General features: G+C 38.6%; 4 protein-coding genes and 2 pseudogenes across 4 annotated transcripts; 3 read left to right on the top strand and 3 right to left on the bottom strand.

Annotated features, from left to right (window-relative positions):
- Positions 1 to 800: 800 nt before the first annotated feature.
- On the top strand, positions 801 to 14,372 carry LOC137000652 (methionine--tRNA ligase, cytoplasmic-like; annotated as a pseudogene).
- Positions 3,740 to 5,096, top strand: LOC137000659 (methionine--tRNA ligase, cytoplasmic-like; annotated as a pseudogene).
- LOC137000656 (ionotropic receptor 75a-like) lies at positions 5,978 to 9,274 on the bottom strand. The gene is made up of 9 exons (XM_067357936.1): positions 9,139 to 9,274; positions 8,921 to 9,087; positions 8,517 to 8,837; positions 8,320 to 8,447; positions 8,082 to 8,243; positions 7,773 to 7,981; positions 7,488 to 7,702; positions 7,144 to 7,418; positions 5,978 to 6,797 (listed from the first exon to the last, which is right to left on the bottom strand). The coding sequence occupies exons 1-9, from the start codon at positions 9,272 to 9,274 to the stop codon at positions 6,377 to 6,379; spliced, it is 2,034 nt and encodes a 677-aa protein (XP_067214037.1). The 3' UTR covers positions 5,978 to 6,376.
- Positions 10,127 to 11,322, bottom strand: LOC137000416 (ionotropic receptor 75a-like). The gene is made up of 5 exons (XM_067356870.1): positions 11,253 to 11,322; positions 10,998 to 11,185; positions 10,605 to 10,876; positions 10,325 to 10,531; positions 10,127 to 10,249 (listed from the first exon to the last, which is right to left on the bottom strand). Exons 1-5 carry the CDS (start codon positions 11,320 to 11,322, stop codon positions 10,150 to 10,152), a joined length of 837 nt encoding a protein of 278 aa, XP_067212971.1. The 3' UTR covers positions 10,127 to 10,149.
- On the top strand, positions 11,370 to 12,599 carry LOC137000415 (methionine--tRNA ligase, cytoplasmic-like; the record flags this gene model as incomplete). Its single annotated transcript, XM_067356869.1, has 4 exons — positions 11,370 to 11,503; positions 11,574 to 11,738; positions 11,810 to 12,086; positions 12,162 to 12,599. Coding segments are annotated over 4 exons (1,014 nt in total), but the record flags the coding sequence as incomplete, so codon positions are not given.
- Positions 14,225 to 24,467, bottom strand: LOC105678331 (uncharacterized). Its single transcript, XM_067356929.1, has 27 exons — positions 24,103 to 24,467; positions 23,851 to 24,032; positions 23,348 to 23,656; positions 23,144 to 23,274; positions 22,910 to 23,071; positions 22,624 to 22,841; positions 22,244 to 22,458; positions 21,894 to 22,162; positions 21,367 to 21,577; positions 20,657 to 20,837; positions 20,374 to 20,543; positions 19,976 to 20,284; positions 19,783 to 19,910; positions 19,551 to 19,712; positions 19,267 to 19,478; positions 18,994 to 19,208; positions 18,640 to 18,911; positions 18,360 to 18,566; positions 17,292 to 17,464; positions 17,073 to 17,239; positions 16,666 to 16,986; positions 16,476 to 16,597; positions 16,239 to 16,400; positions 15,930 to 16,138; positions 15,645 to 15,859; positions 15,301 to 15,575; positions 14,225 to 14,981 (listed from the first exon to the last, which is right to left on the bottom strand). The coding sequence occupies exons 1-27, from the start codon at positions 24,242 to 24,244 to the stop codon at positions 14,582 to 14,584; spliced, it is 5,739 nt and encodes a 1,912-aa protein (XP_067213030.1). The 5' UTR covers positions 24,245 to 24,467; the 3' UTR covers positions 14,225 to 14,581.
- Positions 24,468 to 24,540: the final 73 nt, after the last annotated feature.

Genomic DNA, 24,540 nt, shown 5'->3' with positions numbered 1-24,540 from the left:
GGAGCCTCAGTTTTAAACTTGTTTTTACATGCCGCTGTAATCGTAAAGATATTAACTTAGAGCCTTTTATAAACAATGATTATGAAATTAATCGAAGAATAGTAATCGTAAAGCGTCGATAGAGAAGGAATAAAATTGTTTTACGACCTTATGGACATCGAACAAGGCATAAGTAAAAGTGCATACGATCTTATAGTGAGACATATTCACAGCGCCGCGAGTGTAGTGTTCGATGTTTTATGCCAAAAAGTAGTGAAAGAAAAAAAAGGAGTAATGAACGAGAAAGCTGAAGGTTTGCTATATGGACCTGAAATAGCAGACTAGCGGAAAACAGCTGTAAGTTTCCAAAAATCACTTTTCTTTTTTACATTTTGATACCGAAAACTTTAAACGCATTTTTCTCAAAACAGCATTTTTCAAGTTTGTGTACACGATAGAAAAAATTCTAATTAACCGATTGAGCTGTGTCTAGGCTTGTTTTATAGGTAATTAGCATCATGAAACCAAGCTTTACATCCAACGAATACATCATATGCTTCCCGTCGCTCACATGTCTTGCGGTTGTGTGCTGACATATTTTTTTATTTATTGATATATTTATTAATTTATTGGTAACAATGCTCATTTCAACGAACGAGGGCAACCCGAACACGTTAAAGCTGATTATCGCGGCTAAATTAGCTCAGGAATCTGTGGACGTTAAAATCGTGAAGGTGGTGAGTCATTAACCTCTTCCTGCTTAGGTTTCGTTTTATAATTGTCTCGTAATTACATAAAGTCTCAACAAAGTCAAGACAGATATTTACAAAAAGGAATTATATGTATATGCTCTTCGTTTAAACATTACCTTTGATTAATACATATGATTTTGTTTAATAACTTTGCTTTCAACTATCATGCAATAATGGTGTGTATTATATTATGTACACAGATGCTGCGCTGAACCGTTTACCAACATTAAATACATCCTCAGGGTTATCATTATTCAGTATCTCTTCAGCACTGCGTTTTCTATTGCCTGTACTTAAACAATTAGAGGTTCTTAATGATAGATGGTTGGAATGGGAAATTTCTCAATTACAGGTATAATTTTAAAAATATTCAACATGAAGAGTTTCTTGAAGCACATTGAAATTTAATATATTCTTTACAGCCAGCTATATTGAGTAATGCTAGTGAAAGGACTTCTAAAATTTCACACAAATCTGACTTATGGTCTTTATTGAAAGATCTCAATAGGGAATTAAAGGACAAACAGTACTTAATTGGGGTAATTAATTAAATATTTTTGATTTATTTTTTTTAATTTTTTCTATTTTATTTTTTGATTTTTCTTTTCAGGAATATAGTAATTTATCACCAGCAGATATATTTATTTGGGTAAGCCTTTGGAGTACCATATTACTTGCGGATGTCAAAGATGATATTTCAAAGGATTTGCCAAATGTATATAGCTGGCTAGTTAATATGGAGAAGCAAACACTTATTCAGGTAAAACATTATCATGTAATCATTATTTTACAAATCTGAATTTGACATATAATTTATTTATTCTTTATATGCAGGAATCTATTAAAGAGTTTAATTTTGAAAGAGGCGTAAAAGCTATCGCAAGTATTGAAGCTGCTTCTTGGTTTCCTATCAATGTAGCCTCAAATCCTCGAATTCGCGAGTCAATATCGAGTGATGTAAATATTTTGATATTTTTAATATTTCTTAAATAATTGTTTCATTTTTTTAAATTGACTTTTAGTAAACAACAAATCTTTTTAATGCATTTATAGATATAAATGATTTATTTCAGATTAGTCCAACTAAGGAAAAGGAGATAATAGAGGCTATTAGTCAAGAAGAGCTTCTTAATGTATCGAGCAGTTGGATCAATGGACAATATTCAGAAGTTAAGGAGAGTTCATATCCTATGTAAGTGGAAGAGTTGAGACAAATTTACATGATTCTACAAACTTATTAAATTTGTTATATTATTTCTTTCTAGATTGCCTAAAAAGGGTGAAAGAAATGTGTTGATAACATCAGCTCTTCCTTATGTTAATAATGTTTCCTATTTGGGAAACATTATCGGTTGCGTTCTTTCAGCCGATATTTTTGCAAGGTTTGTACATAGATATCTTTAAAAATAGTAAAGAAGTGATTAAATGTAATATATTAATTTTTTGTGCAGATATTGCAGGCAAAGAAATTATAATACCCTCTACATAAGGTGATTATTGTGTCTTTAATAACATTGGGTAAATAAATTGATGAAAATAATCAATTAATTTAATTTTAAGTGGAACTGACGAATATGGCACCGCGACTGAAGCAAAAGCTCTGCAGGAGGAAACGACTCCTCAAGCTATTTGCGATAAATTTTTTGACATACATAACGACATTTATCGCTGGTTCGGTATCGGATTTGATTACTTCGGCCGCACTACTACACCTGAACAGACAGAGTAAGAGCATTATAATCTTTACGTTTCTTCACTTGCCTTGTTTACCTTTTATTTATTACAATCCTTTTCAGAATCGTTCAAGCGTTTTTCCTAAAAATCAAGTCACGAGTCAAGTTACATATTGAATGAGACCGTAGAGCAGTTACATTGTGAATCCTGCGATCGATTTCTCGCCGATAGATTCGTGGAAGGCACATGTCCCGGCTGCAAGTATGAAGATGCGCGCGGTGATCAGTGTGACGGTTGTGGTCATCTCGTGAACGCGGTGGAACTGATAAATCCTCGATGTAAGATGTGTAACAGTAAACCTGTCGTTAAAAACTCGGTACAGTTCTTCCTGGATTTACCCAAGGTAAGTTTACATAAAGCTAAGCTTTACTCATGCGTTTCTGATAAATAAATAAGCAAAAACTTTCTGATGTTACAGATAGAGGAGAAATAGAAAGAATATAACGTAACCGTGGAGAAAGAATGGTCCAACGTTGCGAGAGTGGTTTTGAAAGCATGGTTACGCGACGGTCTTAAGCCGCGTTGCATTACTAGAGATCTGAAGTGGGGCATACCGGTCCCAGTAAAGGGTTTCGAAAATAAAGTGTTTTACGTCTGGTTTGACGCTCCTTTCGGATATCAGTATTACAAAGAGGTATACCAAAGAATATGAGAAATGGTGGCAACTTCCTCAGGATACAAAAGTCGATTTGTGCCAGTTTATGGCAAAAGATAACGTTCCGTTCCACGCGATAATGTTTCCCGCTTGTTTGCTAGCGGCTAATCAAAATTACACGTTGATCAAATATTTAATGGCAACTGGTACGATATCTTTAAAAAAATGCACATCTGTCGGACGCACACATTTATTTTAAAACTATCTCTCTATATCAATATTTTTTTTATCAGTCTGCTTTTTTTTTTATATCTTATCTATTGCGCATGTATAATCGTTGATTTTCTTTCTATTTTAATATTTATTCCGTTCAGAATATTTGAATTATGAGGATAAGAAATTCTCCAAGTCAAGAGGAATTGGAGTGTTTGGCACCGATGCCAGAGAAACCGGCATTTTCGCGGACGTGTGGAGATTTTATTTAGCCTATATTAGGCCCGAAACTCAAGATTCCAACTTTAATTGGGTGGATTTAGCCACGAAAAACAACAGCGAGTTATTGAATAATCTTGGCAATTTTGTTAATAGGTTTGTATTTACCCGACTTTCTTCCAAGTCGTCAATAATTAACATTGTAAACCTGTTATTAACAGTTCCAAACACTTGTTCTCTCGGATAGAGCTCTAGTATTCTCTGCGAGAAGTTTTTCGACTCTAATATACCATCGATCGAACCGGAGGAGGCCGATTGGACCGTACTGGCGTTAGCGCAACGCGAACTGTAGTTTTACATTAACGTCATGGAACAAGCCAAGTTGAGAGATGGCCTGAAACACATATTGGCGATTTCCAAGCATGGCAATCAGTACATGCAATTCCAGCAGCCGTGGGTAAAAATCAAGGGAATCGACGACGACAAGTAATCAGTTAGTTTCACAGTTAGTTTCACAGTTTTTGACCATTTTCTTCGTTGGTTTTCATTTGTTTTTTTAATGAAAAATATCTTCGATTAATAGGAAGAGAGCTGGGACTGTTGTTGCAATTTGCTGCAATTTAGCTTGCTTTTTGTCCGCCCTTTTAACTCTCTTCATGCCGACGACAACTAAACAACTGAGATCTCAACTAGGTTTGAGTAACAAAAGTTATGGCTACATTCCCAAGACAATAACGAATATGTTGCCGACGTGGCACAAAATCGGCAAGTCCAGTCCATTGTTCACCAAGATTAAAAGATCAAAAGGTAGAAATGTTACGGATTAAATACGCTGGACAACAAGAGACTAATGGCAAAGAACCGGCGGCGAGCAAAACTTCTGATGATAGCATTGCGGCATTAGAAGCCGCCATCACAAAACAGGTAAGCAGTTTAGTAAACTTTTCTTCCGTGCACTGCAAAGACAGTTTCCTTGTATCTTACGTATTTTCCAGGACAACGTAGTAAGACAACTGAAAGCTAAACACGATAAAAGCGTCTGGCAGCCAGAAGTAGACATTCTGGTAGACTTAAAGAAAAAGCTTTCTAATCTTAAAGTCGATTCCAATAAACCACAGAAAAAATCACCCACTAAAATTAAGATGGCCGAACCGACGCATGTGCCGGAACAAAACGGGGATGCTCTGATAGACGTAGCGGTGTAGAGTCGGCAATCGCGAAACAGGTATTGAACATCACAAATCAAATTTTCTTTTGCTGCCGCATTCGATCCGTTATGTCACGTTGGAATTTTAGGCTAATCTTGTGCGAGAATTAAAGACCAAGAAAGATGGAAGCGTGTGGAAACCACAAGTGGAAATATTATTGGAACTTAAGCAGCGTTTGGCGAATCTCACGGGAACAGTACCAGTCGCTGATAAGAAATCTAAGAAGAAAAAATAATTTACATTTCCATCATCGTAAAGTGATAAAATAATTGTATTTACACACTTTTTCCAAATGATAACGTGTTATTTGCACAGTTATTTCCCGAATGCGTGTAAAGTACAGCATAATAATATGTAACGAAATATAAAAAATACATACATGCGTGATTTATACAATGCGATTGTTGTATTCTAATAATCGCGTCGTGTCAAGATGTAGAAACAATCTTAAAAAGATATTTGTACTTTATTTAACCCTAATTAGTCACACGTGGATTTTACCCCAGCCTTTTTTTGATCTAGAATACGGCCCATTAAATTCGAGAAAATGGGACTTGTTCCACCATATACCGGTAGTTTGAACCTTTAACTACAGATTCAGGTAGGTATTATTTGAGTTGGCTCTTTAGTGCTTTTCTGGCAGCCATCCGAAGCGGAGCGTCCAAAATTGTGGGGTGGATAACACCCAGTGTGACTATTACGTCAGAATTTTGATTTCCGCAGCAATTTTTTTTCTCCTCTTTTTTTGGTGCAACATCAAATTGTAAATATATAATTTATGATTCTGAAAGTTAGAATTATCAAAAAAATTTTTTATATTGTTATTTTATCGATTTTTTAAATAAGAATTGGCATTGCTAATATTTTAGCGTTGAGAGATTTGCTAACGACTACCGAACACCGCCCGAAACTAGAAAAGCATAAACGCTGTCAAGTGTGCTCCAGAGGCACCGACAAAAAAACATACCTTGAGTGTCCGAGCTGCAAGCGACCAATGTGCGATAAACATCGCACATATTTATGTGTCGAATGCACTGTGGGCATTAAATAATAATTAGAAATGATATATTTACTCTTTTTCTACATCATTATAATTTTTTTATAATTTTTAAATTGATTTTTTCAAAATAAACAAAGATTCTTCCATAAATTCATGGGTATCATTCTTTCGTCCAAAATTCTAACTTTATTCGGCAAAATAAATATACTTTTTGGAAAGACTATAAAAGTAATAAAATATCTGTCTGAAAGCATGTCATTTTAAGTTTATAAGACCATTTGTTTTTTTTTTTTTAGATTAAAAATAAAAAAAGTTATAACGATTTTTGTGAAAAAAGTCATTTTCAAAACGATTTTTTTTTCAACATTTTTTTGCATATGTAAAATTAAATTTCTTATATATAATAAACATGCTCTTGTAAAAAAGGGTCAAAACTTATCTCAATATTTTTTTATTTTTTTTTTTTTTTTGCATTTTACAATAATTTATTGCAGGGCAAAGGTGCGGGGGTGGATTTCACCCAGAATGACTATTACGTCATTTTTCGAAAGTGTGACTGAAGAGGGTGAAGCACGTTTATTCGCGCACTACGTATACTTGTAATGATGATCGGGTAAATAATTTACATGAAAATTGAAAATCCACTTATTGTCTACAATTTCACCTATATTATCCTTTATTGATATCGGTCCGACATTAATACCTTTTGGAAAAGAGTGCTCGCGTGCGGAAGGACCAGAATGACATTATTCTTAGGCGGTCTTTTGCCCTTCAGCGATAGATTACTTTTCTTATTCAGCAATAAATTCGTTTTCTTATCGAGCGATGCTTTACTTTTCTCTATTGACAACATTTTATCCTTGGTATTCTTATTAATGATTGGACCTTGTTTCGAATTTATATAGAAGACGGCGTGCTCGATACCGAATATAATGAGCGAAAGTATCATGCCAAAGATGAGAAGAATCAAGATCGGCGCCGCTTCGTAGATGGTCACGCTGGAGACGAAAATCTCGTCGGTCGGGCAATAAGGCCTTCTGGCCGATCGACGGCGTATCTCTCGCCGTCGAAGTCCCGAGGTGTTTATCTTCAGTAACCTGAGGACACATAAGTTTAATCTATATAATATTAAATAATTTCTCACGATATTTTATTTCGAAGAACAAAAATTGTTGTACGAGTCAACGTTAATTTTTCAACATTCAACAGTCAACATTCTACGTTAAACAAAACAAAAATCTCGGTGGAATTTTCTCTTCATGAAGCTTGGTAGCTTTTTTTAAAATAGAATGTCTACCTTAACGTTTAACTTGTACTATTGAAAAGCGAGGATGTCTGATTTATCGTTGACTTGTATTACTTATTCGCTTTGTCAAGATTATTTTGCTAAAATCGAGCAGTTAGAGCATCCCCTTAATATATTATAGCTCGCATTATACTCACGCTCTTTTGGAAATTTCGTGAAAATGACTGTAGAGATTAGACCATAAACCTAACTCGGACCCTAACTGCATCAAGTGAACTTCCGTGAGCTGACAAATCATCTGCTTCTCGAGCTCGTATTCGAGAGACGGATAGATATCGTCCGGATCGGCGTGAAAAGCGAAGCCGCCTTTTTTTATTCCCTTCACACCATCCTCGATCGGAATAAACCTATTTTCTTTATCGGGTAGAGAGTTCCAATATTCTTTGAAGTATTGCACCTCTGGCCTTGGATTCTGAGAAAATCAGAGTTCATTGAAATGATTAAATACATAAGTAACATATTATAAATGCGTGTTATTTACCCGCAGCAAAAAATTGAAGAAGACGTTCTGTTCGGCCGTGAGTTTCATTCCACTGTGCGCCAGCGAAATCAACGAGTCGTTCATCTTGTGAAGAGGCTCGTTCAATCTAGCCGACACTATCGCCGCTGAATAATACTGATACACCAACAGACCAAAGACAGTGATCTGAATGAGGGCGACTCGACTAGCCGATAGGTCATTGAAGTTTGGGAAACCTGGCAAATATAAATAGTAAAAAAACGCGATACATATATTGACTTTTTCGTTTTTCATGATTGCAAATACCTTGTTGACTTAACGCGGCGATGGCGACCAATGCCGAAATGCTGCAGCTGTAATCGTCGGCGCGTTCTAGCTTCAGTATGAAAGACAACAGGATAACGATAATTATCACAAGCACGAAGATCAAGCACCACACGTCCGCCGCAAACGGCTTCAATAATACCCAAGGTTTCATCTTCATCGCCGGAATGGTACGAAATATGAAGCAGGTTCTGAATAAAAAATATGGCGTATTGGACAAACGTTGATATTTCTAGTTCGTTATACTTCCTTTTTCTGCACGTTTTGCAGTAATTTTTCAATTTTGTTTACCGCGTAGGCCATTGCGGAAAGATGACACGCGCGTATCCGTATCTCTCGATCGTCAGGAGGGACGGGTAGTAGCCCAGGTCGGCCTCGTTTCTCTTCAAAGCGCCCATCATGGGACCGTTGCTGTCGTTCTTCTCCCAGTGATTGATCTCAATGATATCCATGCTGTGCGCAAAGAAAAATTCATTGAGCGATCAATATATACGCGCACAGATATTTAAACGTAATCGTGATCAATTACGTGAAGTTATACATATCGGCGACGTGCGAGAGAAGAGTGTGCCCGAATTTCGGCCAGTTGTCCATAATTTCATGGGTATCGCCTTTCAGGTAGTCTATTAAACTCACGTGTGACGGTCTAAACAGCACCTATGGAAAAAAACATCGCCTGCATAGTAAATAAATTACGCGTAAATAATTGGCTAAAAATGAGCTTACGATCCCGACCGCCTTGGCTCGCAATCCGTGAAAATTTCGCCGTCTAAAGATCCTCGAGCCGGTCAGAGTGATCGTGAGTCCGTCGTATTCTCTCCAAGTACCGAGCTGCGTAACGTTGAGCATTCCGCCGCGCCATTTGCAGGGATTGTACACATCGTGGAGAACGAAATCGGTCTCGTTCCCGGCAGAGTCCGGCAGCAGAATCGCGAGATCCGTGACGACGCTGAAGCCGGTGTCGTTTAAGTTTTGCAAACTGTGGTTCATATTGCTTCCCAAGATTAGCCAATTGTACGAAAAGTCAAACATGCGATGAGTCGAGGCCTGTAAATACAGATTTGATCCTTTCATTTAATTTCCAGAAGAAGATAAAGATTTTTTTAAAGAATTATACGAAATTGTCTCACTTCATAAAAAATTCCGCTAACGTTTTGGTTCGCACATCGTATGTCCAGAAAGACTCCCATAGTGTAATCGGTGTTGAGGTACCGCAGAACATCCAGCTGGAATCCAGCTGGTTTAATCGCCGTGGACATCCCGGCGACGTTCAACAATCTCATTGTGAGAAAATCCTCTGCAAAGAGAACTGTTAAAAAGAGTCACACACTAGGCACGCTGTTCTTACCTTCCGTATCGCCGCACGAGAATCCCACTACTCTGGTCACGTTTTTGTAAACGAAATAATCTCGAATAATGATACTCATTTGCGCGCACGCGACAATAATAAACGCATGCAGGAAGAAAACGACCAGCAGGCGCATTCTTTCTCGTTGTACTATACGGATTAGGAAGCTACGACTACACTATAATTGCTCCGTTTCACTTTCAGTTGACATAGAACGCCACAAGGCAGTTCTGAGATATTAGTGATATTGAAGCCAGCAGTTGGAGTAGAAACGATATACAAAGTTCGGAATCATCCATAATACGCATGTCGATTGACATGACAGCGTAATCATAGCGGCTACTATGGCTGCGTTCGGGGAGCGCCATATCAGCGTGTCATTCTATCCTTGTTTTATGTCCAATGAACGATAAAGATAGAATGATGCGATTGCGCTGATAGCGCGCTCGCCGAACACAGTTTATATGTGATGCTAGCCATACACAGGGTGTCACTCTACTTTCGCTATTTCTTTTGCCACCAAATGCTCCAATTAATTTAAGATTGATCTTTCTTCGACGAAAAATTTCTTTAATTAAGATTCTTCGAGTTTCATTGCAAGCGAATGTCGGCTAGATAATTTATGTGGCCATCAATGTATTGAGAGCCTTCAAATAATTTTAACACACTGTATACACTGCTCGATACTTCTTCCTCAGTTTCAGGAGCCACTTTTTGCCCCTGTTTCCTAATTGTTCTGAACTATCGAGTCTGGATCGATTTGTCTTTTTATCTATTATCCGGTTGTTTTCTACGAAAGTACTAAGAAGAAAGTTTTTCCAAAGGTCATTTGCCATGCAAAATGAGTCTACGGTTTTAATATGAGCGATATTACAACGACTGGGAAAAATTATACTTATAATGTGCTATCCTTTCGCGCGTGAAATAAGTATAAGTACTTGTACGATAACGAGGTGCTAGCAAATGAACCAATTATAACGCATACAATCGACTTGTCAATTTTTTAACTTCTCAAGGCGAGACAGTTTCACCCGAGCAAATTGTTTGTTCGTCCCAGCCATCCTCCTCTTCACCCTCTTCTGTTATCTTAAATCGTCTAAACATTATCTCTCTGTGAAATGCAAAATTGTAAGCAACGTACTTTTCCAACGTTCATGAATTTCGAAGTGCAAAGACGCTAGCTTACCCCGTGGATCGATAATAGACAATATTTTCGACGATGCATAATCCGCACGCGACCAGCAAACCGAGAGCCAATAGAATCAAAGCCGGTGCAATCTCGTAAATAGATATGCTTCTCGTGGACAACGTATCGAGCTGACACTGCGGTTTCTTGCTCGACCAATATTTTATTTGACGATCGCGTAACCCAGTATTGAACATCTTAGACAGTCTAAAAAAAAAATTCTTTTATTTCTACGAATCTTCATCGTGACGTAAGCTTTCCAGCCTTGGTGAGAGCTTACCCGATTTTCGCCAACTCGGTGAACTGACCGTTGTGACTAGCATACATGCCCATGACAGATTGCTTGAACAGATGAATCTCCGTGAGCGCGCAGATCTTGTTCGGATCAAACATCCTCTCGACGTAAGGATACGCCGTGTTCGGGTCCGTGTGATACGCCAGGATGCCCTCGCTGACCTGCTTCATACTCTCTTCTATTGGTAAGTATCGCTTGGATTCCGGCAATAGATCCCAGCGTTTCTTTCTGAAGTAATTCGACTCCCCCTTGAGTTTCTGAAAATTCAACACGCAATATTTTGGTGCTTCTAAAACAGTATAGCTTTTAATATATATATATCTCGAGAATTATATACGTACGTATATATATATATAAAAATTAATTCAGATACGGCACAGCTTCCGCAGCGATTCTCAAATTGCTGTCCGCGAGAACCGTCACGGAATTCTTCATCATGTCGAGCGGCTCGCTCAAACGAGCCGATAATATGCTGCCCGAGTAATAGTTGTATATGATCCAGTTGAACACGAGGATCTGCAGGAGAGCGATGCGGCTCGTGATGCGGTTAGGAAAGAAGTTTGAACCTGCGTAAGAAATTATTGTTAAATTAACGAGATAATTTATCCGTGCATTATTTTATACCTTGCTAACCGACAATGCCAATAATGACAACTATGGCGCCGGAATACTTTTCTTCCTTGTTCGACTGTTCGCACCTCATTATTATTCTCATTATGAACATGGTGAATACTATGAACACGGCGTTAAAGTACCAAATTTTGTTCTTTGCAAGGATTGTACATAGATATCTTTAAAAATAGTAAAGAAGTGGTTAAATGTAATATATTAATTGTTTTGTGCAGATATTGCAGGCAAAGAAATTATAATACCCTCTACATAAGGTGATTATTGTGTGTTTAATAACATTGGGTAAATAAGTTGATGAAAATAATCAATTAATTTAATTTTTAGTGGAACTGACGAATATGGCACCGCGACTGAAGCAAAAGCTTTACAGAAGAAAACGACTCCTCAAGCTATTTGCGATAAATTCTTTGACATACATAACGACATTTATCGCTGGTTCGGTATCGGATTTGATTACTTCGGCCGCACTACTACACCTGAACAGACAGAGTAAGAGCATTATAATCTTCACGTTTCTTCATTTGCTTTGTTTACCTTTTATTCATTACAATTCTTTTCAGAATTGTTCAAGCGTTTTTCCTAAAAATCAAGTCACGAGGTTACATATTGAATGAGACCGTAGAGCAGTTACATTGCGAGTCCTGCGATCGATTTCTCGCCGATAGATTCGTGGAAGGCACATGTCCCGGCTGCAAGTATGAAGATGCGCGCGGTGATCAGTGTTACGGTTGTGGTCATCTCGTGAACGCGGTGGAACTGATAAATCCTCGATGTAAGATGTGTAACAGTAAATCTGTCGTTAAAAACTCGGTACAGTTCTTCCTCGATTTACCTAAGGTAAGTTTACATAAAGCTAAGCTTTACACATGCGTTTCTGATAAAAAAATAAGCAAAAACTTTCTGATGTTGTAGATAGAGGAAAAATTGAAAGAATATAACGTAACCGTGGAGAAAGAATGGTCCAACGTTGCGAGAGTGGTTTCGAAAGCATGGTTACACGACGGTCTTAAGCCGCGTTGCATTACTAGAGATCTGAAGTGGGGCATACCGGTCCCAGTAAAGAGTTTCGAAAATAAAGTGTTTTACGTCTGGTTTGACGCCCCTTTCGGATATATCAGTATTACAAAGAAGTATACCAAAGAATATGAGAAATGGTGGCAACCTCTTCAGGATACAAAAGTCGATTTGTTCCAGTTTATGGCAAAAGATAACGTTCCGTTTCACGCGATAATGTTTCCCGCTTGTTTGCTAGCGGCTAATCAAAATTACACGTTGATCAAGTATTTAATGGCAACTGGTACGATATCTTCAAAAAAATACACATACGTCGGACGCACATATTTATTTTAAAACTATCTCTCTATATCAATATTTTTTTTATCAGTCTGCTTTTTTTTTCTTTTATATCTTATCTATTGCGCATGTATAATCGTCGATTTTCTTCCTACTTTAATATTTATTCCGTTTCAAAATATTTGAATTATGAGGATAAGAAATTCTCCAAGTCAAGAGGAATTGGAGTGTTCGGCACCGATGCCAGAGAAACCGGCATTCCCGCGGACGTGTGGAGATTTTATTTAGCCTATATTAGGCCCGAAACTCAAGATTCCAACTTTAATTGGATGGATTTAGCCACGAAAAACAACAGCGAGTTATTGAATAATCTTGGCAATTTTGTTAATAGGTTTGTATTTACCCGACTTTCTCCCAAATCGTTAATAATTAACATTGTGAACCTGTTATTAACAGTTCCAAACACTTGTTCTCTCGGATAGAGCTCTAGTATTCTGCGAGAACTTTTTCGACTCTAATATACCATCGATCGAACCGGAGGGGGCCGATTGGACCGTACTGGCGTTAGCGCAACGCGAACTGTCGTGTTACATTAACGTTATGGAACAAGCCAAGTTGAGAGATGGCCTGAAACACATATTGGCGATTTCCAAGCATGGCAATCAGTACATGCATATCCAGCAGCCGTGGGTGAAAATCAAGGGAACCGACGACGACAAGTAATCATTAGTTTCACAGTTTTTAACAGTTTTTTTCATTGATTTTCATTTGTTCTTTTAATCGAAAAATATCTTCAATCAATAGGAAGAGAGCTGGGACTGTTGTTACAATTTGCTGCAATTTAGCCTGCCTTTTGTCCGCCCTTTTGACTCCCTTCATGCCGACTACAGCTAAACAACTGAGATCTCAACTAGGTTTGAGTAACAAAAGTTATGGCTACATTCCCAAGACAATAACGAATATGTTGCCGACGTGGCACAAAATCGGCAAGTCCAGTCCATTGTTCACCAAGATTGAAGATCAAAAGGTAGAAATATTACGGATTAAATACGCTGGACAACAAGAGACTAATGGCAAAGAACCGGCGGCGAGCAAAACTTCTGATGATAGCATTGCGGCATTAGAAGTCACCATCACAAAACAGGTAAGCAGTTTAGTAAACTTTTCTTCCGTGCACTGCAAAGACAGTTTTCTTGTATCTTACGTATTTTCCAGGGCAACGTAGTAAAACAACTGAAAGCTAAACACGATAAAAGCGTCTGGCAGCCTCAAGTAGACATTCTGGTAGACTTAAAGAAAAAGTTTTTTAATCTTAAAGTCGATTCCAATGAGTCACAGAAAAAATCACCCACTAAAATTAAGAAGGCCGAACCGACGCATGTGCCAGAACAAAACGGGGATGCTCTGATAGACGTAGCGGCGTTAGAGTCGGCAATCGCGAAACAGGTATTGAACATCACAAACCAAATTTTCTTTTGCTGCCGCATTCGATCCGTTATGTCACGTTGGAATTTTAGGTTAATCTTGTGCGAGAATTAAAGACCAAGAAAGATGGAAGCGTGTGGAAACCACAAGTGGAAATATTATTGGAACTTAAGCAGCGTTTGGCGAATCTCACGGGAACAGAACCAGTCGCTGATAAGAAATCTAAGAAGAAAAAATAATTTACATTTCCATCATCGTAAAGTGATAAAATAATTGTATTTACACACTTTTTCCAAATGATAACGTGTTATTTACACAGTTATTTCCCGAATGCGTGTAAAGTACGGCATAATAATATGTAACGAAATATAAAAAATATATACATGCGTGATTTATACAATGTGATTGTTGTATTCTAATAATCGCGTCGTGTCAAGATGTAGAAACAATCTTAAAAAGATATTTATACTTTAGTACTCTTTATTTAAGCACGTTAATTCGCGCACTACGTATACTTGTAATGATGATCGGGTAAATAATTTACATGAAAATTGAAAATCCACTTATTGTCTACAATTTCACCTATATTATCCTTTATTGATATCGGTCCGACATTAATACTTCTGGAAGAGAGTGCTCGCGTGCGGAAGGACCAGTATGACATTATTCTTAGGCGGTCTTTTGCCCTTCAGCGATAGATTACCTTTCTTATTCAGTAATAAATTCTTTTTCTTATCGAGCGATACTTTACTTTTCTCTATTGACAACATTTTATCCTTGTTATTCTCATTAATGATTCGACCTTGTTTCGAATTCATATAGAAGACGGCGTGCTCGATACCGAATATAATGAGCGAAAGTATCATGCCAAAGACGAGAAGAATCAAGATCGGCGTCGCTTCGTAGATGGTCACGCTGGAGACGAAAGTCTCGTCGGTCGGACAATAAGGCCTTCTGGCCGATCGACGGCGTATCTCTCGCCGTCGAAGTCCCGAGGTGTTTATCTTCAGTAACCTGAAAACATAAGTTTAATCTATATAATATTAAATAATTTCTCACGATATTTTATTTCGAAGAACAAAAATTGTTGCACGAGTCAACGTTAAACATTCTACGTTAAACAAAACAAAAATCTCGGTGTTTTTTCTTCATGGAGCTTGGTAGCTTTTTTAAAATAGAATGTCTAGCTTAACGTTTAACTTGTACTAATGAAAAGCGAGGATGTCTGATTTATCGTTGACCTGTATTACTTATTCGCTTTGTCAAGATTATTTTGCTAAAATCGAGCAGTAAGAGCATCCCCTTAATATATTATAGCTCGCATTATACTCACGCTCTTTTGGAAATTTCGTGAAAATGACTGTAGAGATTAGACCATAAACCTAACTCGGACCCTAACTGCATCAAGTGAACTTCCGTGAGCTGACAAATCATCTGCTTCTCGAGCTCGTATTCGAGAGACGGATAGATATCGTCCGGATCGGCGTGATAGGCGAAGCCTCCTTTTTTTATTCCCTTCACACCATCCTCGATCGGAATAAACCTATTTTCTTTATCGGGTAGAGAGTTCCAATATTTTTTGAAGTATTGCACCTCTGGCCTTGAATTCTGAGAAAATCAGAGTTCATTGAAGTGATTAAATACATAAGTAACATATTATAGATGCGTGTTATTTACCCGCAGCAGGAAGTTGAAGTAGATGCTCTGTTGGGCCGTGAGTTTCATTCCACTGTGCGCCAGCGAAATCAACGAGTCGTTCATCTTGTGAAGAGGCTCGTTCAATCTAGCCGACACTATCGCCGCTGAATAATACTGGTACACCAACAGACCAAAGACAGTGATCTGAATGAGGGCGACTCGACTAGCCGATAAGTCATTGAAATCTGGAAAACCTGGCAGATATGAATAGTAAAAAAACGCGATACATATCTTGACTTTTTCGTTTTTGATGATTGCAAATACCTTGCTGACTTAACGCAGCGATGGCGACCAATGCCGAAATGCTGCAGCTGTAATCGTCGGCGCGTTCTAGCTTCAGTATGAAAGACAACAGGATAACAATAATTATCACAAACACGAAGATCAAGCACCACACGTCCGCCGCAAACGGCTTCAATAGTACCCAAGGTTTCATCTTCATCGCCGGAATGGTGCGAAATATGAAGCAGGTTCTGAATAAAAAATATGGCGTATTGGACAAACGTTGATATTTCTAGTTCATTATACTTTCTTTTTCTGCACGTTTTGCAGTAATTTTTCAATTTTGTTTACCGCGTAGGCCATTGCTGTAAGATGACACGCGCGTATCCGTATCTCTCGATCGTCAGGATGGACGGGTAGTAGCCCAGGTCGGCCTCGTTTCTCTTCAAAGCGCCCATCATGGGACCGTTGCTGTCGTTCTTCTCCCAGTGATTGATCTCAATGAGATCCATGCTGTGCGCAAAAAAAATTCATTGAGCGATCAATAGATACGCGCACAGATATTTAAACATAATCGTGATCAATTACGTGAAGTTATACATATCGGCGACGTGCGAGAGAAGAATGTGCCCGAATTTCGACCAGTTGTCCATATGGGTATCGTCTTCCAGGTAGTCTATTAAACTCACGTGTGACGGTCTAAACCGCACCTATGGAAGAATACATCGCTGCATAGTAAATAAATTACGCGTAAATAATTGACTAAAGAAGAGCTTACGATCCCGACCGCCTTGGCTCGCAATCCGTGAAAATTTCGCCGTCTAAAGATCCTCGAGCCGGTCAGAGTGATCGTGAGTCCGTCGTATTCTCTCCAAGTACCGAGCTGCGTAACGTTGAGCATTCCGCCGCGCCATTTGCAGGGATTGTACACATCGTGGAGAACGAAATCGGTCTCGTTCCCGGCAGAGTCCGGTAGCAGAATCGCGAGATCCGTGACGACGCTGAAGCCGGTGTCGTTTAAGTTTTGCAAACTGTGGTTCATATTGCTTCCCAAGATTAGCCAATTGTACGAAAAGTCAAACATGCGATGAGTCGAGGCCTGTAAATACAGATTTGATCCTTTCATTTAATTTCCGGAAAAAGATAAAGATTTTTTTTAAATAGAATTATGCGAAATTGTCTCACTTCATAAAAAATTCCGCTAACGTTTTGGTTCGCACATTGTATGTCCAGAAAGACTCCCATAGTGTAATCGGTGTTGAGATACCGCAGAACATCCAGCTGGAATCCAGCTGGCTTAATCGCCGTGAACATCCCGGCGACGTTCAACAATCTCATTGTGAGAAGATCCTCTGCAAAGAGATCCGTTAAAAAGAGTCACACACTAGGCACGCTTGTTCTTACTTTCCGTATCGCCGCACGAGAATCCCACTACTCTGGTCACGTTTTTGTAAACAAAATAATCTCGAATAATGATACTCATTTGCGCGCACGCGACAATAATAAACGCATGAAGGAAGAAAACGTCCAGCAGGCGCATTCTTTCTCGTTGTACTATACGGACTAGGAAGCTACGACTACACTATAATTGCTCCGTTTCACTTTCAATTGACATAGAATGCCAGAAGACAGTTCTGAAATATTAGTGATATTAAAGCCAGTAGTTGAAGTAGAAACGATTTACGAAGTTCGGAATCATCCATAATATGCATGTCGATTGACATGACAGCATAATCATAGCGGCTACTATATGTGATGCTAGCCATACACAGGGTGTCTCACTACTTTCGATATTTTTTTTGCCACCAGATGCTCCAATTAATTTAGGATTGATCTTTCTTCGACGAAAAATTTCCTTAATTAAGAATCTTCGAATTTCATTGCAAGCGAATGTCGGCTAGATAATTTATGTGGCCATCAATGTATTGAAAGCCTTCAAATAATTTTAACACACTGTATACACTGCTCGATACTTCTTCTTCAGTTTCAAGAGCCACTTTTTGCCCCTGTTTCCTAATTGTTCTGAACTATTAAATCTGGATCGATTTGTCTTTTTATCTATTATCCGGTTGTTTTCTACGAAAGTACTAAGAAGAAAGTTTTTCCGAAGGTCATTTGCCATGCAAAATGAGTCTACGGTTTTATTAAGAGCGATATTACAACGACTGGGAAAAATTATACTTATAATGTGCTATCCCTTCGCGCGTGAAATAAGTATAAGTACTTGCACGATAACGAGGTGCTAGCAAATGAAGCAATTATATCGCACACAATCGACTTGTCAATATTTTAACTTCTCAAGGCGAGACAGTTTCACCCGAACAAATTGTTTGTTCGTCCCGGCCATCCTCCTCTTCACCCTCTTCTGTTGTCTTCGATCGTCTAAACATTATCTCTCTGTGAAATGCAAAATTGTAAGCAACGTACTTTTCCAACGTTCATGAATTTCGAAGTGCAAAGACGCTAGCTTACCCCGTGGATCGATAATAGACAATATTTTCGACGATGCATAATCCACACGCGACCAGCAAACCGAGAGCCAATAGAATCAAAGCCGGTGCAGTCTCGTAAATAGATATGCTTCTCGTGGACAACGTATCGAGCTGACATTGCGGTTTCTTGCTCGACCAATATTTTATTTGACGATCGCGTAACCCAGTATTGAACATTTTAGACAGTCTAAAAAAAAAATTCTTTTATTTCTACGAATCTTCATCGTGACGTAAGCTTTCCAGCCTTGGTGAGAGCTTACCCGATTTTCGCCAACTCGGTGAACTGACCGTTGTGACTAGCATACATGCCCATGACAGATTGCTTGAACAGATGAATCTCCGTGAGCGCGCAGATCTTGTTCGGATCAAACATCTTCTCGACGTAAGGATACGCCGTGTTCGGGTCCGTGTGATACGCCAGGATGCCCTCGCTGACCTGCTTCATACCCTCTTCTATTGGTAAGTATCGCTTGGATTCCGGCAATGGATCCCAGCGTTTCTTTCTGAAATAATTCGACTCCCCCTTGAGTTTCTGAAAATTCAACACGCAATATTTTGGTGCTTCTAAAACAGTATAGCTTTTAATATATATATCTCGAGAATTATATATGTACGTATAGAAAGTAATTCAGATACGGCACAGCTTCCGCAGCGATTCTTAAATTGCTGTCCGCGAGAACCGTCACGGAATCCTCCATCATGTCGAGCGGCTCGCTCAAACGAGCCGATACTATGCTACCCGAGTAATAGTTGTATATGATCCAGTTGAACACGAGGATCTGCAGGAGAGCGATGCGGCTCGGGATGCGGTTAGGAAAGAAGTTTGAACCTGCGTAAGAAATTATAGTTAAATTAACGAGATAATTTATCCGTGCGTTATTTTATACCTTGCTGACCGACAATGCCAATAATGACAACTATGGCGCCGGAATACTTTTCTTCCTTGCTCGACTCTTCGCACCTCATTATTATTCTCATTATGAACATGGTGAATACTATGAACACGGCGTTCAAGTACCAAGTTTCGTTCGCGAACGGCTTCAGAAAGATCTCGAGTTTGATCTTGTTCGACGGACTAGACAGCAGCATGAAACAGGGTCTGCGCGAGAGAAATTAATTATTCATTGAGCGATACATCAGATTAATAGCTTCTTAAGAAGCGTGTCAATACCGAATTGGCCAAGCAGCGCCGATGAGGGTGGCGTAATCCAATCTTTCAGACACCATAATCCTGGGATTACTGGCGAAATCGATATAATTCGCTTGCAATATCTCGAAAATTAAGCCGTGCACGCTGTGACGATCCCAGTAAATTATCTCCGAAGCGTGTACGCTTGAAAAAAGAAATGGGCTGTTAGCAATAAAAATTCAAAATAAGTCTACTAGAAAAAAAAAAGAAATACCTAAAATTAAAGAGGTCGGCGGTGTGAGATATCATCGCGTACGTAAACTTATGCATGCTGTCCAACGATCTGGTGTTAATGTCGTGCATATAATCTTCCAAACGCATATTTTTCGGTCTGTATTGTATCTACAGCGAAAAAAACATGTAACAATAATCAAATTTAATTTTTATGCATATTCGATGATACGAACCACGCCTGATATTTTCAGCGTCATGCCGTGCATATCGGCTCTTCTCTGGACCAAAGGCTGAGTCAGAGTGATGACAAAGCCCGTTTCCCGCTGCCAGGAGCCTAGCGTTGTCACGTTCAGCGTGCCTCCACGATACTTGCAGTGATTATAAACGTCATACAGATCGTAACCGCTGCCGTTCATTATCGCGAGCGTGAGATCGGTCGTTATGCTGTACGCGCTGTCGTTCAGCAGCGACACGCTATTGTTCAATACCGATCCCAGGACCAACCAGTGGTACGAATAGTCGTACATACGATATTTAGAAGTCTGAAACATGCGAATTATTTTTTTTTTTTTTTTTTAAACAAGAAAATTAAAGTATTATCCGGATTTATCGATTTTACAAATTGTTTCACCTCGTCGAAGATGGTCACGGCGCTATCGTTGTTACAACGCAGATCCACGACGACTCCCAAGCTCCATGTCTCGGCGTTCAAAAATCGACGTACGTTGATACTCTTGTCGTGTTTCCTGATGATCGTGTATATACCAGCCTTGCTCAACGACTTTATAAAATAAAAATCCTCTAAAGAGAAAATAAAAGAAAAAAATCTCGATTAAAAGATATCTGTAAATTTTGGAATTTAGGATTTTTGGTCGAATAATCTAATCCCCTGTTATCTTATTGGCTTCACCTACTCGTGAGATCTCCGCAGGAGAATCCCACGACATTCCGCACTGCCTTGTGCACGAAATAGTCGCGAATAAAATCGCTGTCTCCCGCGTTAGTGTTAGATATAAATTGCAATAAAGCGAAAAAGAGTATCTTATATGTTCCACTGTGTTCTAGTTTCAAATTACGCATATTTCTACGCGAGAATTAAAGTAATCTCCAGGATTTTACATTGAGCCTGCTGGCACAAATCGGACTGAACGAAATAAATAACGGAGGCAGAGGAGCAGTTATTAATTTTGCATAAGCTGCAACGTGCACTGAATTTTTCAATAGCGATATAATATTAAATGTGATATCGGAATCCTATGTCTTATCATTTATTCACGTTCCATCGCTATCACATTAAGTTCGGAAACTAGGAGACATGTCACTGTCGAACTACATCAAATAATAAATCGCACACGACTGATTAATTATTTACGCGTATGTTTAACGGGTAAATATAATCCAACTGAACGAATAAATCATATTAAAAAATCATAATTATAAATTCATTCACGTGAGAATATTCGGTTTTGAATATTGGATATGCGCTTTGTTAATAACGAAAGATTTCTCTGTATGCACTGTAGTTTTTCGATGCTGAGTATTGACGGTCTGTAAAAAACAAATAATTACATAAAAAATTTGAAACTTATTTTTCTTAAATCTCCATTTGTTTGACTGATTATTACCGCGAGGGCCATAACCAGTGAACGAGGTTCTCTACGATGCAAATCACGAAGGACAATGTTGTGGTAATGCTGATAAACGCGAAAATGGGCGCAGCTTCGTGAATTGACAGCGGCTCAGCAATCAGTAGGTTTCTCGGACAGAAGGGTCTTCTTGCCGACCAACGTTTCAGTTGTCGCTTCCGAATGCCCGTGTCATACATCTTGGCCAAGCTACGATAATATTTATTAAGATAGTATCAGTAAATAAAAGTTGTGAAAACATTTTTTTCCTTTTAAATAATAAACAGATATGAGAAGAATATGTAAGACATGTTATTTGATATTAATATTTTATTGAACTTTTTTTTGAGAAAAAATAGAAATTTAATTCGATATTACTTAAGGAAATAAAAATACATGTTTAAATAATGAAATGTCTATTTAGTTATATTATCTTAATGCAAAGGTGTAAAAGTGATCAGTCAGTATAGCGATTTAAAAACCCTTGTTTAAGTGCGATAAAATTGCTACAAATGTATTCTCTTACCCGATTTTTAATAGCGGCGTGAACGGACTTCGATACCTGGCCCAAAGCGCGAGGACTGCGCGAAAGAGATGAACCTCCGTCAGCTCGCAAATCATCCGCGAGTGAAAATGCCGCTCGATATACGGATATGCGGAATCAATCGATGTGTGATAAGCCAGACCGCCATTAGCCACGCGATCTAAACCCTCCGCTAACGGTAGATATCGCTTTGTTTCCGGCAGTTTGTCCCACCGTTTTACGTTAAAATATCGTACCTCTTCTTCCGGTGACTTTGGAAGATGTAGGGAGGTAAAACACGGCAATATAGTATATGTGTATTGCGTGTAACATCAGTGTAAAATATTGTTCACCTGCAAAAAGGAACGAAAGTACGGCGCGGGTTCAGCCGCCACTTTCAGATGACTGTTCGCCAGACTAATCAGCGAGTCGTTCATCTTCACGGCTCTGTTCTTCAATCGGTCCGACACGATGCTCGCCGAGTAGTAATTGAACATCAATACACTGAAGAGCATAATGTGCAGAAACGCTATGCGACCCGCGTAATGAACCGGAACAAGTACAGAACCTACGAGAGAGCTCAATTTCAATCTTCATTTTTTAAATTTCTAGAATTCACTTAATTTATTTAGTTTTAGAATAGATATAAAATCTCGACGAAAATCTTATTAAGACCTTATTAAGATCTTATTAAAATCTTATTAAGATTTTATTTAGAAAAATTAACAAGTACCTTGCTGTGAAACAGCGCCTATGGTAAGAAGAATAGAAATACTGTAGCCTTCCGTTAGACTCTGGACGCCTTCCTGCTTGAGCAACAACCACGCCAGGATCGATGTGGCGACAATCATCGTGGCGAATACCACGTACCACACCTTAATATTTAGCGGTCGCAAAAATTGCTTCGTCTTCACGTTCGCCGAGGATATCGTCCGGAAAAAAAAGCAGGATCTACATAAGCGTGCAAGCAATCATTGACGACGAACGACTAATTGATTAAATATCGCTAAATTACGCACCGCATAGGCCACACCGAACCGATAATATCACCCATTCGTAATCTTTCCGCTTTCATCACGATCGGACTAGCTGAAACATCTACCATATTTCTCTGAAAGGCGACGAATATCGGCGCGGAATTGTCCTGTCGCTTTTTCGGGTCCACTTCCACAATTTCTATACTAAGAAAAGAAAAAAATACGCATTAAAAAAAATGTGAGAATGCTAGATCTTATCGACAAATGGATTTTTACGTGAAGTTAAAGAGATCGGCCATGTGCATCAAGAGTGTGAAGAGAAATTGAGATCGACCGTATTTCGACTTCATGTTTGAATCCAGCATGATAGCCTCCGACAGTGACGAATCGTACAGCTTTTGCGACAGCTGCGAAAAATTCTCGAGAATAAGAAATTGCGTCAACAAGTTTCGTAATTTTGTTAAGCAGTCGGTTACTCACCAAGATTCCCACTCTGAGTTTCATGCCGTGCAAATTGGATCTTCTCTCGTACTTCGATTGCTTCAATCTAATTGCCACGCCAGATTTCTCGGTCCAATAACCCAAAGCGGTTACATTCAAAACGCCACCGCGTTCTTTGCAGGGATTGTAGACATCGTACAAGTCGTAACCGGTGAGAGACGGTACAGCTATCGTAACGTCGGTGACTACGCCGAAGGCATTGTCGTTCAACAGACTCACAGTATCGTTCAACTTTGATCCCAAAATTAGCCACTTATGCGTCTCGTCGTACATGAAATATTTCGTAGCCTTCAAAATTAAAAATAAAAAATTATTATTAGTAACTTTTTATTGCTGACTCAAGATTTATGATGATGTCTCTCTTCACTCGCTTGTTTCTCCCTTTTTATATTGTTTTTATCGTTTTTTAATTTACACTAAATTTTAAAATTATATATCTTTTACGATTATAATCTAAGATTTCTTTACAACAGCTTTTTTACCTCGGTATAAATTATGGTGTAATTATGATGGTCGCATCGTGCGTCCACGTAAACGCCTAAATTGTGATAATTGTTTTGCAGAAGCTTCCTGAAAGTATGCGTCGATTCAATCACGGATTCGAGGTTCCACATCGACGCGAGTACGTAGACGTCATTGAATGTCTTCGCAAACTTCACGTCATCTACAACGCAAGGAAAATATCGCTAATAATAATGTACGTTTTTTTTATTATTTAATTCATTTTTACGCACTTTCGAGACCTCCACAGGAGAATCCTACGACACTGGAGACGCCTTTATACATAAAGTAGTCTCGAACCATGATGTTGTCTTTCACGCAAGAAACAAGCACTATACGCAATAGAAGCAGCAATTTCCAACTTCCGCAAAGCATTTCTTAAATTATAATATATGAATCGCACTGGAACTGCGCAAGGAATTTGAAGAAGGAAAAGCAATCGTTCCTAACACTGCGTTCGCTGCATCATAAGGTATTCAACGCAAGTCTTTTATGAATGTTTCATTCTCGCGATTTGAAATAATAATCCTTTCGATCGATCTACTTATCTATTTTATATAATCTGTCGTTATTGCTTATTGCATTTCTCCTTGTTTCTCTTGTATTATTTAATGACGTTATTTCGAGATTATCATACTGGAAAATCAAGAGTGAAGGAAAAATTCGGATAT

The sequence above is a fragment of the Linepithema humile genome, chromosome 6 (genome assembly GCF_040581485.1).
Source record: "Linepithema humile isolate Giens D197 chromosome 6, Lhum_UNIL_v1.0, whole genome shotgun sequence".
Classification (NCBI taxonomy): Eukaryota; Metazoa; Arthropoda; class Insecta; order Hymenoptera; family Formicidae; genus Linepithema; species Linepithema humile.
Note: the sequence above shows the minus strand (reverse complement) of the source record. Positions and strands in the feature narration are given on the sequence as shown.